Source organism: Hipposideros armiger, unplaced genomic scaffold, assembly GCF_001890085.2.
Source record: "Hipposideros armiger isolate ML-2016 unplaced genomic scaffold, ASM189008v1 scaffold_295, whole genome shotgun sequence".
Taxonomy (NCBI): domain Eukaryota; kingdom Metazoa; phylum Chordata; class Mammalia; order Chiroptera; family Hipposideridae; genus Hipposideros; species Hipposideros armiger.
In genome coordinates, this window is record NW_017731645.1 from 1,585,204 (window position 1) to 1,597,614 (window position 12,411).

Consider the following 12,411-nt stretch of genomic DNA (forward strand, 5'->3'; position numbering starts at 1 on the left):
GAGCTCAGAACCAGGAAGGAGCCTGCCCAGGTCCAGCGAGGGGTCGGCAGGCCTGGCTCCCGCAAAGGCGCTCAGCCCCCGAGGGGTGGGGTCCCTCTGCCAGGGAGCTGACAGGTAGAAAGGCAGATGGAAAAGCAGAGGGACCAGGGCAGAGCTCATGTCTACCTGACTCTCAGAGTCCACAGTCTAACAAGCCTTAAATTATTTTCGGGGTGCACTAGTTATCTGACAAACACTTCAGAGCTCTTTTCATGTGGCCACCAGGTGAGATGTGGAGGCCCTGCTCTCCCACCCACTGACCACGGGAGGCCCCACAGCGGGCTGGGCCATGGGGCTGTGCTCCTCCCGATGCCTGACACCTCCGCCTGGATGCCCCCCAGTACCACGGCCTCCCCCAAACCAGGCTCCTCTGCAGACAGCGCAGCTCCTCTCGCCTCTCGCCCACCCGGTGGATCCATTTCTCCTTCCCCGAGTCCATGCGGACACCGCTGGGAGCCCGGGAGCCCTCGGCCTCTCCCTGTCAGCCCCTCGTCCTGGCCCATCGCCGGTCCTGTCATGCCGCCGCCTCCGGCCTGTGCTTGGCGCTCTGTACCCGGCAGGCCAGGCCTCTCCCTGGTTTCTCACCTCCGTCTGACGCGCCTACCCACGGAGGTCAGCAGTCAGGGGCCCCGAGGGGAAGACTCCGCCCAGCCTGCCCCCCACCTGCCTTCCCTAGCGGGCCCTGTCCTGCCTGCACAGACCTTCACCTGCACAGACCTTCACCTCTGCCTGGAACGTGTTCCCTCCTTCACACGCTTCGTCAGCCCCCGCAAATCACACCAGTCCCAACCTAAATGGGTGTTGCCCCCCCTAGACTCAGGGGGATCGCCTTAATAGATGCTCCGTAAATCGCAGCCGCCACATCCTAACAGCCGACACACTTGTGCGAGATAGTGAAGCGTCAGACTCGTCACCAGACGGACGGAAGGCGTGAGGACCTGCACACCAGCCTGTGTGCAGCACCCTGGGGCAGGGGACAGCGGTGCTCACTCGTCCTCCCCGTGAGGCACCCAGGAACTGCTGCACAACCGCTTTGTAAAAGTCACTCTTGTGTTTGTTTTTTCAAAAGAACCGAATTCCTCCCATGTGCCCAGGGTCGGGCATCAAAACCCCTTACGGGCCTCTGGGGTCACCCAGGGGACGTTCAGCGTCTGACCCTCACCAGCCGCCTCTCAGGTCAGTTCTCCCCACAATGAAGTGCCTGTGGGAGCTGGACTCTGCCCAACCCGCCTCCGCTTGCCCCATTTCCCGGTGAAGTTATGTCCCTTCGGGAAAACTCGACCACTTTGTTTTTAACTGGAGGCCCTGAATGAAGTGAGAGCTGTTACTTCATTAACACCCTGAGCCGTTAAGGATGCTCCTCTTTTAATGGTTTGTAGGCCAAGGTTTTCTTAAGTGAAGACACGAAACAGGGGCCTGAGGCCTGTGGTCACTGTGGCAGGAAGATAAGTGTGGACGAGAAGGTTTGCTCCCTCATCCCGTCCGTGGGGCTCGGGCCGCGCTTGGTGCTGGGAGACAAGGCCCCGAACAGCTGAGATCAGCTTCTTCCGGACTTTGTCGGGTGCTGTTTACCATCCAGGCCGGACGCTCCTGTCTCCTCCGCCCCTGGTGTTGCTGGCGGCCCTTCCCTAGTCTCGGCCCCACGGGGCGCTTCCCTCTCCTGCTGGTGACACCAGTCACACTGCGTTCTGACCACTCCCCCACCCCCCCAGCCAGTGTGGCCTCCTCTGGACTTGATGGCGACTGCAGAGGCCCTGGCTCCAAACACAGCTGCTTCACAGGTGCGAGGCCGGGGCCCAAACATACAGCCTCCCTGAGGCGCCCACCGCACACCTGCCGGATATGGGACACTCGTCATCTCCACATGCGTGGGAAACTGAAAGGCTTCCAAAGGGATGTACGGAGCGGAAAAGGGCTGGGTCAGCCTCGTCCAAAAGGAAAGCCCAAAAAGAGTGAAGAGGACTTTTCAAGGCATTTTGTTTGAACAAAACCGCTTGTTTCCTGCGTTGTTTTGCAAGCACAGTTGCACTGAGGACCCCACCTCAGTCTTTGTAAGCTGTTTGTTTCGCAGCGTTCTGGCAGCCTGGCATCTCCTCAGATCCACTAGGGACAAATCAGAGTCAGCACAGGATGACGGACTAGAGTTCCCCCGTCCCACTGCTCAGCCGCGGCTGGGGACAGTTGTCTGCAGCGCGCACATAAAAGGGACGAAACCAGCCCTGCTGCCTGCCCGCCTCTGCCGTTACTGACACGTGCAAACGACCAAGGGCACCGAGAAAGGGGATGAGCCCAGGGCGCTCACGCCCTTGGCCGGAGCCAGTCCAGCTCGGGTTCTGGCCGCATGTCTCCTGCAGGCCGTGGCTGCCACGCGAGCTCTCTGCCGGCGGGGGGGCCATTAAGTAAACCCTCCCCAAGCCAGCTCATTCAGGAGACACGGAGGCTGCTGGCGCCTCAACGCAAACAGTGACGGCCAAACGGGTCCAGATTTGGGGGTTCCCAATAACGTTTGGTTGTGGACCCAGAGGAAGCCTGATAGGACTTCTTTCCGTGGTGTGTCGGTTATTCCTCGCAACCCGCCAGCCACGGACACACCTGAAACCGCTCAGTGAGAAGTTGGGAGGATCTGACGCTGAGCCCGAGTGACAGGCTGTTCATCTGTGCAGGCGTCAGGGCCGAATGTCACCCGAGCCGTCAGAGTGTGAACCACTAATGGGGACGAGCCCGACACCACTGCTCGCGACAAGCAAAGCGGAAACTAATGGCTTAAAAGGTGACACAATCCAAAATGACAGTGGCCCTGAACCGAGGGAGGTTCCACAGAACAGTGTGCGCATGTGGGAGGCGGTGCCGAGCCAGCTCCAGAGTCGGCACCCTCACCTCGCGTGGGGCTCAGGCCCTGACCCGGGCGGTCACAGGGCAGCCTGGGGGCGTCATGGGGCCATGAGCAGAAGCCCCAGGTCAGCACGTGTCTCTGGTCCGGACACCTGCCCCAAGTGAACAAAGGTCAGCCCCTGGGGGGGCATGGGGCCAAGGGAGGGGTACTGGTGTCTTCATGACGGGGAAAATGGGGTGCACAGAAGACAGCTGCATGCGAGTCACACGCTGGACTCACACTCAGTCCCCATGACCCCACCTGTGCAGCAGCATCTGGGCTCTTCGCAGCTGGACGCGTGGGGACGGAATCTAGTTTGTCAGGGACTTCTAGGGGCTTTTATGGAGGGGGACAGTCCAAGCACCTCCTAGAAGGTCACCAGTCACATGTGGCAGTCATAACCGATGGCCATTGCACATGCTCAGAGACAGAGAGACAGACAGACAGACAGATACTGACCAGCAGGAAACAAAATCCTTGCAGTTCCCTTTCCTGTCATCATCACTGAGGGTTACAGGGGACAGCAGCTGTCATTATGGATTAAAGCCTTAAACTAGAGGAGGAGACAGGCCACCCTTCCCCTGTCCTGTGGCTGTGGTGACGCTGGCTGTCACCTGGCTGCGGTGTATTTAGATGGGTGACGGGAAAGGGTGGCGTAGTGAGGACGAAACTTTTATTTCCCTATAAATAAAAATGCCATAAACTACTTTTCAGTGAAGATGCCTCTGTTTAGGGCAGTAATGGAATGGGAGCAGACACGTCGGACGCCTCCCACAGCCTCTCCGCCGCATCGCGGCTCCTGAGCCAGGGTCCTGAGCACTCCCTGCCACGTGCCTCCTCCACCACACGCTGCTGCGCGTCTGTCCCGCTCACGGCGCCCCGCACCGCCTGGCACAGGGCAGTCACTCATATGTGCAGAGGGCAGGCGGGAGGGACCTGGGGAAGGGAGGTGGGGGGACACAGCTGGTTCTCAGGGGACTCGACAACCACAGAGGAACACAAGGACGCGGCTGACCTCGCATTGCCAGCTCCCAGGTACGTGCCTTCAGGGGGGTCTGGTGCCGACCACAGATCCAAACACCTGACTGCCCTCACCTGGAAGTCTCATTCCAAGTGTGATGTGTCCCCGTATCACCCCTCCCCGCCGGCTTCCCAAATATAAACGGAAACGCCTCCCCGTTCCCTCACCCCACTGCCCGTCGCCCCGCCAGCCGAGTCAGTTACACCTTGAAACTGCACCCAGGCTCAGAGCGCCCACAGCCTCTCACCCCCATCAGCAGGTCCCAGACCAGGAATGCTGCCGAACGGTCTGGTCCCCGATATCCTCCCCTCCCTCCGCTGGCCCCCCCGCCCCCCACAGCCCATAAATGTCAGATCACAATGCCCTAGTGGCTCCTGACCTCATGCACAGGAAGCCCCAAGAGGGCCAGGCACCCCCACATCAGGGCCCCCGCTCCCTGACCCCTCTGCCAGGTGCCTGCCCCCCACATGGTGCCGGGGCCCCTCCGTCACCTTCTGCCAGGCCGTCCCTGACCACACTCACCCTGAATCCTCCTTCTAGGGCAGACTGTCCATGCTCACAGGAGCCTAGCGTTCCAAACAGCAGCGTTCCGCTCAGGCCTTCCTGCTCTGACCTGCACACCTGCTTTTACCTGCCGCACCTGCGTGCACGCGGCCCAAGTGGAAAAAGTGGCTGGTGCGTGCTGAGTGCATGTGACACGTGTGAAGGAGCAGGTGCGTCTTGTAGAACAAATTACGCTGCTCGTTATTTCGCGGAGCCGAGAGCCCGGCCCTTCCGGCCCACCTCTCCTTCTCCAGTACCCGCCCCTCCTCTCCAAACTTGGACTTGTCGGGGCTCAGGCATCTGGCTCACATAGAAATGGGGCTGCCGCGTGTCCTGGACTGATCTCCACGGGAGCAAACAGAAATGGACAAAGACGACAAATCAAAAGCATTCACACCTGTGGGGAGGGCGGGGTTGGCACCTACCGATGCCCCTTGGAGGTGAACAAACTGCACGTGGGTCACCGGTGCCCGAGCAGGCTCTCAGTAAAGCACTCCCTGGCATCACTACTGGAGCTATCAGTGACCCAGCATCACCCACCACTGTCCCTCCCTCCAAGTCGGCTGGCTCCCAGGTGACAGGAGGATGATGTACCATGGGACAAAGTAAGGGCAGTGCTGGCTCATGCTGAGCGCACTCGGCATGCTAGGCTGCTGCTGCGTCCCCGGGCGCATGTGATTGTCACGGTGACCCTGCACGTGGGCGCCACCCCCTGGCTTACTGACAGGGACAGGAAGTTAAGTTGCCTCCCAGATTCCCACAGCTCAGAGCGGACGGAGCGGAGCGCACACAGGAGCCCGGGAATCCGCCTTCAGGACCCCACAGCCCAGGCCTGGAGTCGGCGTCCCCCCTGACTCCCGTGTCCGTCCCACTTCACCCTGTACCAGGGGCCACATGAGGGGTCGAATGACGACGTCCACGTGCTGGGTCCCACAAGGGACCCTGGTGGCCCCCGCAGAGCCTGCTTGCTGGGCCTGGACAACTTTTCACAAAAGCCGTGAAGACCACTGACTAGCTTGGCATGATTTATTTAGTGTGTCAGGCAGCGTGGTGCGAGAATGAATAACACGGGAGGGCTTTACCTGCAGGGCAGGTGAGAAGGCACACAGATCACAATCCAGCTGAGAGCATGTGCAGCCTGTCAGGGCAGAAGGGGGCTCACCTGCCAAGCACGGCGGTCCGCCCATCTAGAAGCAGCAGGTGGCCAGGCAGGGATCTGGGTTCCTGTCAGGCAGGAGCCCGGGAGAGCTGGGGGAAGGACGCAGAGTGGACCTAACAGCCACAGCACAGTGGTGTGTGCCAGGAGGGACCAGTCGGGGTCCCGGGAGCACAGAGCACTGAGCTTTCCGGCTGGTCCTGCCACGAATGCGCTGGGCCCCGCTGTGATGCTGCAGAGCATTGGGCCTGCTCTCTCCTTTCATAGGCTGAGGGGTCTCAGTGTATGTCTATGGATAGTCACCCACACCCCCAGATCCTGGCCGACTAGGGGTGCTCTGGTCTGGTTCTTGCACATCGCACGCTGGCAGCCGACCACGTGCACAGTGGACGGCGGGGGCGAGCCTGAGGCCACGCAGATCGTGGGCCCCGGGGACCCCTTGCTCTCCTCGCTCTGGGCACAATCATGCAGCAGGACTCAGACGCGGGCACGTGCCGCCGCTGCAGATGGGGCCCCAGCCACGTGCTCATTTGCAAGTAAGAACGTGTTCCTCCGTAACGATATTTTTAATCCGTTGGCCGCCTTTGTGTGACAATGAGCGCAGATCAGTGGATATGGAATGATGTGTCCTAGCATGTTGTCTACCCGCTATCCTACCCTTGCCCTGGATGCCAGCTGTGTTTCCACCCGGGTAACCCTGCAGACCGCGACAAGCAGTCACCTCATAGCACTCACTCACTTACGTGCCAGGTGGAGCCAGGAAGAAATCTGGCACCTTCAACTCTAATTACAAAACCACGGCTACCAGAGTCTCCTGCAGCTGGGCAAGGCGCTTAGATCTTCCACGCTGACAACGCTGACCTCTACTCCAGCAAACACTTGTCAAAATGCCAGCAGTAATTACCTGGCTGTTTAGAAAGCAGCAGTGGGGTGCAGTGCCCCACCTTTCTCCATCACCCGTCAAATCTTGAGCTGCAGCCATCGGCGTGCTCTCAGGCAGCCCGGCCCTCCCTCCTTGCCAACCTGCTCCAGCTCTTATCCCACCTCCAATCCCAGCGGCTGAGTGGTCCCTGGCTGCAAGACGGGGGAGGGCGGGGTCCGTCCCACAGGGTGAGACCCTCCTCCTGCATGGGCAGCATTCTGAAGCACCATCCTCGTCCACATCCCACCCACGCTGGGCCCACAGTGCGCTCTCCGTGCAGCAGCCAGAGGTGCCCTGCAGTGCACGCCCTCCTGCTCAGAGCTTCCAAGGCTCCTTGCTCCCCAAGGGAAAGGGGACACGTCCCGACCAGCCACACGGGGCCAGGCCCCAGTCACCTGCCCCACACACGCACCGGGCTCCGGTCACACGGGCCTCCCGGTGTCAGAACATGCCAAGCACACACTCCATCTCCTCATTCCTCCCAGGTCCACGCGGCTGCTCCCTCAGGCCCAGTGGGATTCCTCCAAGGCCACCCTGGGGCCTTGTCCAACCACCCGTCCAGTGACACTTCCTCCGACCCGCCCTGTTCAGCTCCCATGCCAGCCTGGTCCCTCTTTAGGGCATTTGACATTCCCCGATGTGCGTTATACTAATTGTATTATATTCTACAGTATAACACAGTACACTCCACTGCACTGTACTGTTACATGGCATCACACTGTATCACATTGTGTTATGCTATGCTACCTTGTATTTATTACATGTCATATAATAACACTTATATGTTATGTGATATTTACCTCATGTTACATATCACAGCATACAATGCACATATGCCACGTAGCATTACGTAACATTTACTTATTGTGCCTCATCGCATTATGCTACGCCATGCCCCATTCACACAGCTAAAGGATGATTAACCACCTTCTCAGGAAGGAGAAATGCAAAGATTGGTCAGAAATACACTGCTCAGAACAAACTACCAAGGAAGTGAAGAGAAAAAAAGGGGTTTTCTGTCCTGCCCAGTGTGACTGGGTGACGTGACGGCAAAGATGAAGGGTAACTACCAGTTACTTCTGTGCACTTGGCAACACAGCAAACGCCTCCATGTGCAATGCCCACTTCCTCTTCACGTCCATGCCCAGGTTCACGAATGAGGCAGAGTCCCCAGAAAAGTCACCTGGTGGGACAAGGAGTCTGAAGAATGGAGAGCAGCCGCCCCGTCACCGAGCGCACCCCGGGGTGTTTGGGGGAGCCACGCGGTATAACCGTGTGCCTGTTTGTTATGTTTTGTATCAGTTTGTATGAAATTAGCCAAAGCAAAGCCCCCATTCCATCAAGAGGGCTGTGTCTGCCTCCATTGATGACAACAGAGATGTCCATGGCAGTGTCATCAGGCCCCTGAGGGAACCAAGTGTACAGTCACAGGTTGGCAGGCCATACACGACACTGGCAGCATTTCAACAGGACGCTCAGTCACGTGTGTGCCGGTGACACGCACAGGCCACACCCCCTGGCCGGTGGGAGCTGGGTCTGCCCCACGGGGACATCAGCGAGAAGGCAAGAATACAGTAAGATCCACATCATCTTTTAAAGTGAGAAGCCACAAAAGGACTGCTTTGGGTTTCAAAATTCTCCCTCATCAGCACGTAAGTCGACCTCTCACGTGGACACTGTGCTCAGCGAGGTCACCTCTCTTTGTGACACCAGACACTGTCACCAGGCAGATGTGGGCCAGGTATCACGCCCAGGGGGATTTCCACTGCCCAAAAACAAAGTCCTGATGACAAACCTACTTTTCATAACCCTTTTCTTCTACAGCATCAGGCCATTCATAACATCATAAAATTATTCAAAATACAAAAAGAACTAGTTTTTAACTGCATATGTGTGTTACCAATGTTTCCCTCCTATAACAAGCAGGAAACGCGCTGTCCCGCAGAGGTTACGGTTAACATGGATGCGCTTGTGCGGGTTAGAGAATTCCGGGACCTGGAACGTCGCTGGCGTGTCACCCAAACACACACCTTACATGCAGCGTCTCCCTAGGAGCAGCGCTTCAGTGCGAGCTACAATGACCAAGAAACGAGAGTTCAAGTAATGGCCTCATTTCCCCCGGAAAGCAATGAAATTCACAAAAGGCCACTGTCAGTGAGTGTAGCATCACAATTAAAAAGGGATAAGGAGAAGCCCTTCCATGTTCGTCCATCCACAGCACCTGAGTCCCGGCAAATCCAGCTCTGAAAGTTCCACTCCAGTCCAGGCACTGCGTGAACGGCCACTGGACAACGGTGAGTGTGTGTCTGTACAAACACTGACAGCTGGTCTGGGGTTCAGTCGTCACGGCTCACTTATGTGGGGGACCCAGGGCTGTGCATGGATACGGTGAGGGGAGGACGGGGCCTGTGGGCAGGAGGGGTTGAGCTATTAACACAGAACGCACGCGTCCTAGGGCAGCGTCCAGGGTGCCAGGAGCTGGTTTCTGTTCCCAGGATGGCCGAGCTCCATCTCATGATGAAACGCGATAGTGAAATGAGGCCTGGCGGGGAGGGGGGTGGGGGGAACACGCTGTCCACAGAACTTAGATCTGCAAGCTTTCCGGGGTGTAGCAGCCTTGCAATGAATTCTTTAACCAAAAACACTTGGCCCCAGATCACTGCGTTCAGCACACAAAGGTAAGTGAGGGCACCGAGGAACTCTACCAGTAAAATCCAACAGCAACAAAACAGAGACAAGCGCTTCCCCATGAATGGGACGCAGCAGCTGCTTTTTCACCTGTTTACCAGCAGTGGATAAAGAAACAAGGCTCACAGGGTGATAATAAGTGACATCTCAGCTAGCGAGAACTAAATGTCCCAATCTGTAAACCAACCAAAATATTTCGCTGCATTTTACATTTGAAAAAGAGATGTAAATTTCATTAAAAACCGTTCATATATTCAGCAAGAACAGCAGTGGCTAAAACAAAGCGTCATCTCTGCTGTCGGGTCAGCGCACATCCAGCCACGTCTGCAAAGGACGACTTGCTGAGAAAAGAGCCTCGTGGCTGCATCGTGCCAAAGCACAGCGAGTCAGCAAACCAGTTCTGTGACGTCCCCGCACTTCCCCACGAGGCAGAAAGATGGCACAGAACCCTTTACAGAAGCCTTCAGTCAGCAAAGCCAGAGGTTTGAGCCCGAGGACGACGCAAACTGTCTCGAGCACATCCTCTCGCTGAGACCCCAGTGGGTTGGGCTTTGTGTTTTAACTAAGTGACAAATGCCAGTCACGAACCTGGGGTCACTCAGTAGGTCCCCAGTGTGTTAGTTGGCTGATTGGCAGCTGGGCAGCGAACGCGAAGCTATGAGCAAGTCATGTGTCCCTCCTGAGGCCTCCGTCCTGTGCTGGACGGACGTGAAGCCCAAACTTGTCGCCCAGACAGGAACCCGCATTTGTTCCATCCACACAGGTCACCACAGACACCGGTCACTGCCGCCCACACGCCAGCCTTTTGACCTCAGAGAGAGCGGTGTGGCCAATGTCTGCCTGAAGCCCGGCCACGTTTCACAGTGATGGCAAAGCCTGGTCATGTTAACTGACCCCACTGCTGCTTCACTGTTTCCCCAACAATACTGGGGTACTGGGGGGACTGTCCTTTCTGCCCCCTGTCCGCCTTGGCTGTGTGTATGTGTGTGCGTGTGTGTGCATGTGTGCATGTGTGTGCGTGTGCACGCATGTAGCTGTGCCAGAATGCCTTACCTGCTGCCTTCACCACGCCTGCAGTTGTCAAGTTGTGGGTGTTGGGACTCACTCTGAAAGTCACCGCTGGTCCCAGGACCCTGGAAGAGACAGTTCAGAGAGGCGTTCAGGGCCAGATCAGCACACGGCTGCCTCCCGCAAGTGTGTGCACAGCACCACAGCTTCCCGAACCAGGTGTCCCAAGACCCACCGCTCACAGAACGAGTGTGCACAGCACCACAGGTTCACAGAACACATGCACCCAGGGCCACTGCTTGCCCCACGTGTAACCGTGTTCTTGACACTGTGACTCTGTCCCATTTCCTAGTCATTCTTTGACAGGCTTTTCTCTAAAACACACATGTGGTACTGTTATAAAAATTCAAATCTACCTCAACAGCCCAACAATAACAAACAGACACCCTTGCAGAGGAAAAACTGTTATGGAAACAGATTTCATATTTTGTTCCCAAAGGAGCCGAGTGCATCAGATGCAGAAAGGAGGGAGACTGGTGTTTTTAAAGTCTCGACAGGAACCGTTTAAGAACGTATCAAAGTTGTTAGGAACCATCCACTGTAAGACAAGTGCCAGGAAAGAGTTAGCAGGATTTTCAAGGCTTTTTAAACACTCCATTGACCACGACTCTGAAAAACATATCACTAACAACCCGACTCTTCTGCAGACATCATGCGCATTAGAAACCGTATCACATGCACAGCCATCTCCACAGGGAGCCGGCGTCAGGGTCGGTTCTCAAAGGCCAATGCACCCCATCCACAGACGACAGCCACAGACAGAACGACCCCCTCACACGCCCTTGCTGGGAGAGTCCCCACAAGAGGCCCGGCTTGGAGAAAGGACCAGCTTTAAGTGGGAGATGGCAGCTGAGGACATTGACTCTGGACTGTCTCAAAAATAGAGACACACACCAGTGGGGACAAAGCCACCATATCAAACCTCTGCCACCTCCTTCGATCTCTCTCTCGCCTCTCTTCCTTCCCAAAGCCATTCATCAGAGGCCAGGCGACAGCTGCTCGGTTGCGTGTGACTTCGGACGTCTTCTTCCTTTGAACCTCGAGAGTTCTTGAACATTCAGAGGCCATCTCCACTCGTGACAACTTGGTCTCTGCTTTTGGGTCCTATTCCTCACAGGAGTCTTGGCTCATGCCCGTGGCCGCCGGCCTGTATGCAAGCCCTCTGAGGGGGCAGCATACTTACCATTCTAGCACCGTCGCTGGAGGTATCCTATGGCGATGCCTTAGTGTCACCTCACAGTCAGCGTGGCCTCCCTGAGCCAGCCACTGCCAGGCTCTGGTCTGCCCAGCAGGACGCTCTAGCCGTGGCCCTTCCCTTGACTTCTGTCCACAGTCACCAGTGTCAGGAGATGATGCCTGGGGCTCCACATGGGAGGCCACCCAGGCTGCTCCTCGCATCCTGCTGGACTGTCTCCAGGTAGGCAGTGCGGGAGGAAGACTACCACGCATGCGCCGACCCACCTCACGGCCGCGAGTCCATCCTTGGGAGCTTACAGATGCCTCAGCCCTCTGTTGGCCGTCAGGGCCACCACTGCTGACTTGGTCTTTTCCACTACATGGCCGTCCGCCATAAAGCATTTGCACATGAGTGTCTGCGACGCAGTGCAAACCGCCCCCCTCTTCTGCTCTGTTTACAGGAATGAGGATTTGCACAGAAATGACTTGGCGGCCATCCTCCGAGGCGACGTCATCCATCACTGAGGACATCACCAAGTACGGGGCACACAGGACTCGCCCTCCCAGACCTGCTGCAGCGGCTCCGTGACCAGGGCAGGCGTGAAGTCCCCCACGCAGCCCTGTCTCCAGCCAGGGGCCCTGGGGCTCGTGGTTCTCCGGGTTTCTGGGGCCACCTGTTCTGTGGGGAGTTGGCCAAGGAGCAGGTGCCGTCTACCTGACAGTCTCGTCTAGTGGAAGAAGGTTCCAGAAGCAGGCGGCAGCGTGAGGCCCTCAGGTGTGTGGTCCCGGGCCTCACTGCGGCTCAGGCCAGCATGCAGGTGTCCAGAACAAGGAACGGTGGGCTATTCTTGCTAACCTGAGCCTACGGGCCGCAGCGGACATCAGGGCAGTTAGGTAATGACAGTGGGAATGCCGGCAGGGTAGCA

General features: G+C 57.4%; 1 protein-coding gene across 3 annotated transcripts in view; it reads right to left on the bottom strand.

Annotated features, from left to right (window-relative positions):
• Positions 1–12,411, bottom strand: part of PTPRN2 (protein tyrosine phosphatase receptor type N2) — a 363,220-nt gene that overhangs the window by 207,362 nt on the left and 143,447 nt on the right. For all 3 annotated transcript variants that reach the window (XM_019659095.1, XM_019659096.1, XM_019659094.1), the window contains one exon: positions 10,295–10,374. In XM_019659095.1, the coding sequence (XP_019514640.1) occupies positions 10,295–10,374 (80 nt within the window). The remainder of the gene's footprint in view (positions 1–10,294; positions 10,375–12,411) is intronic.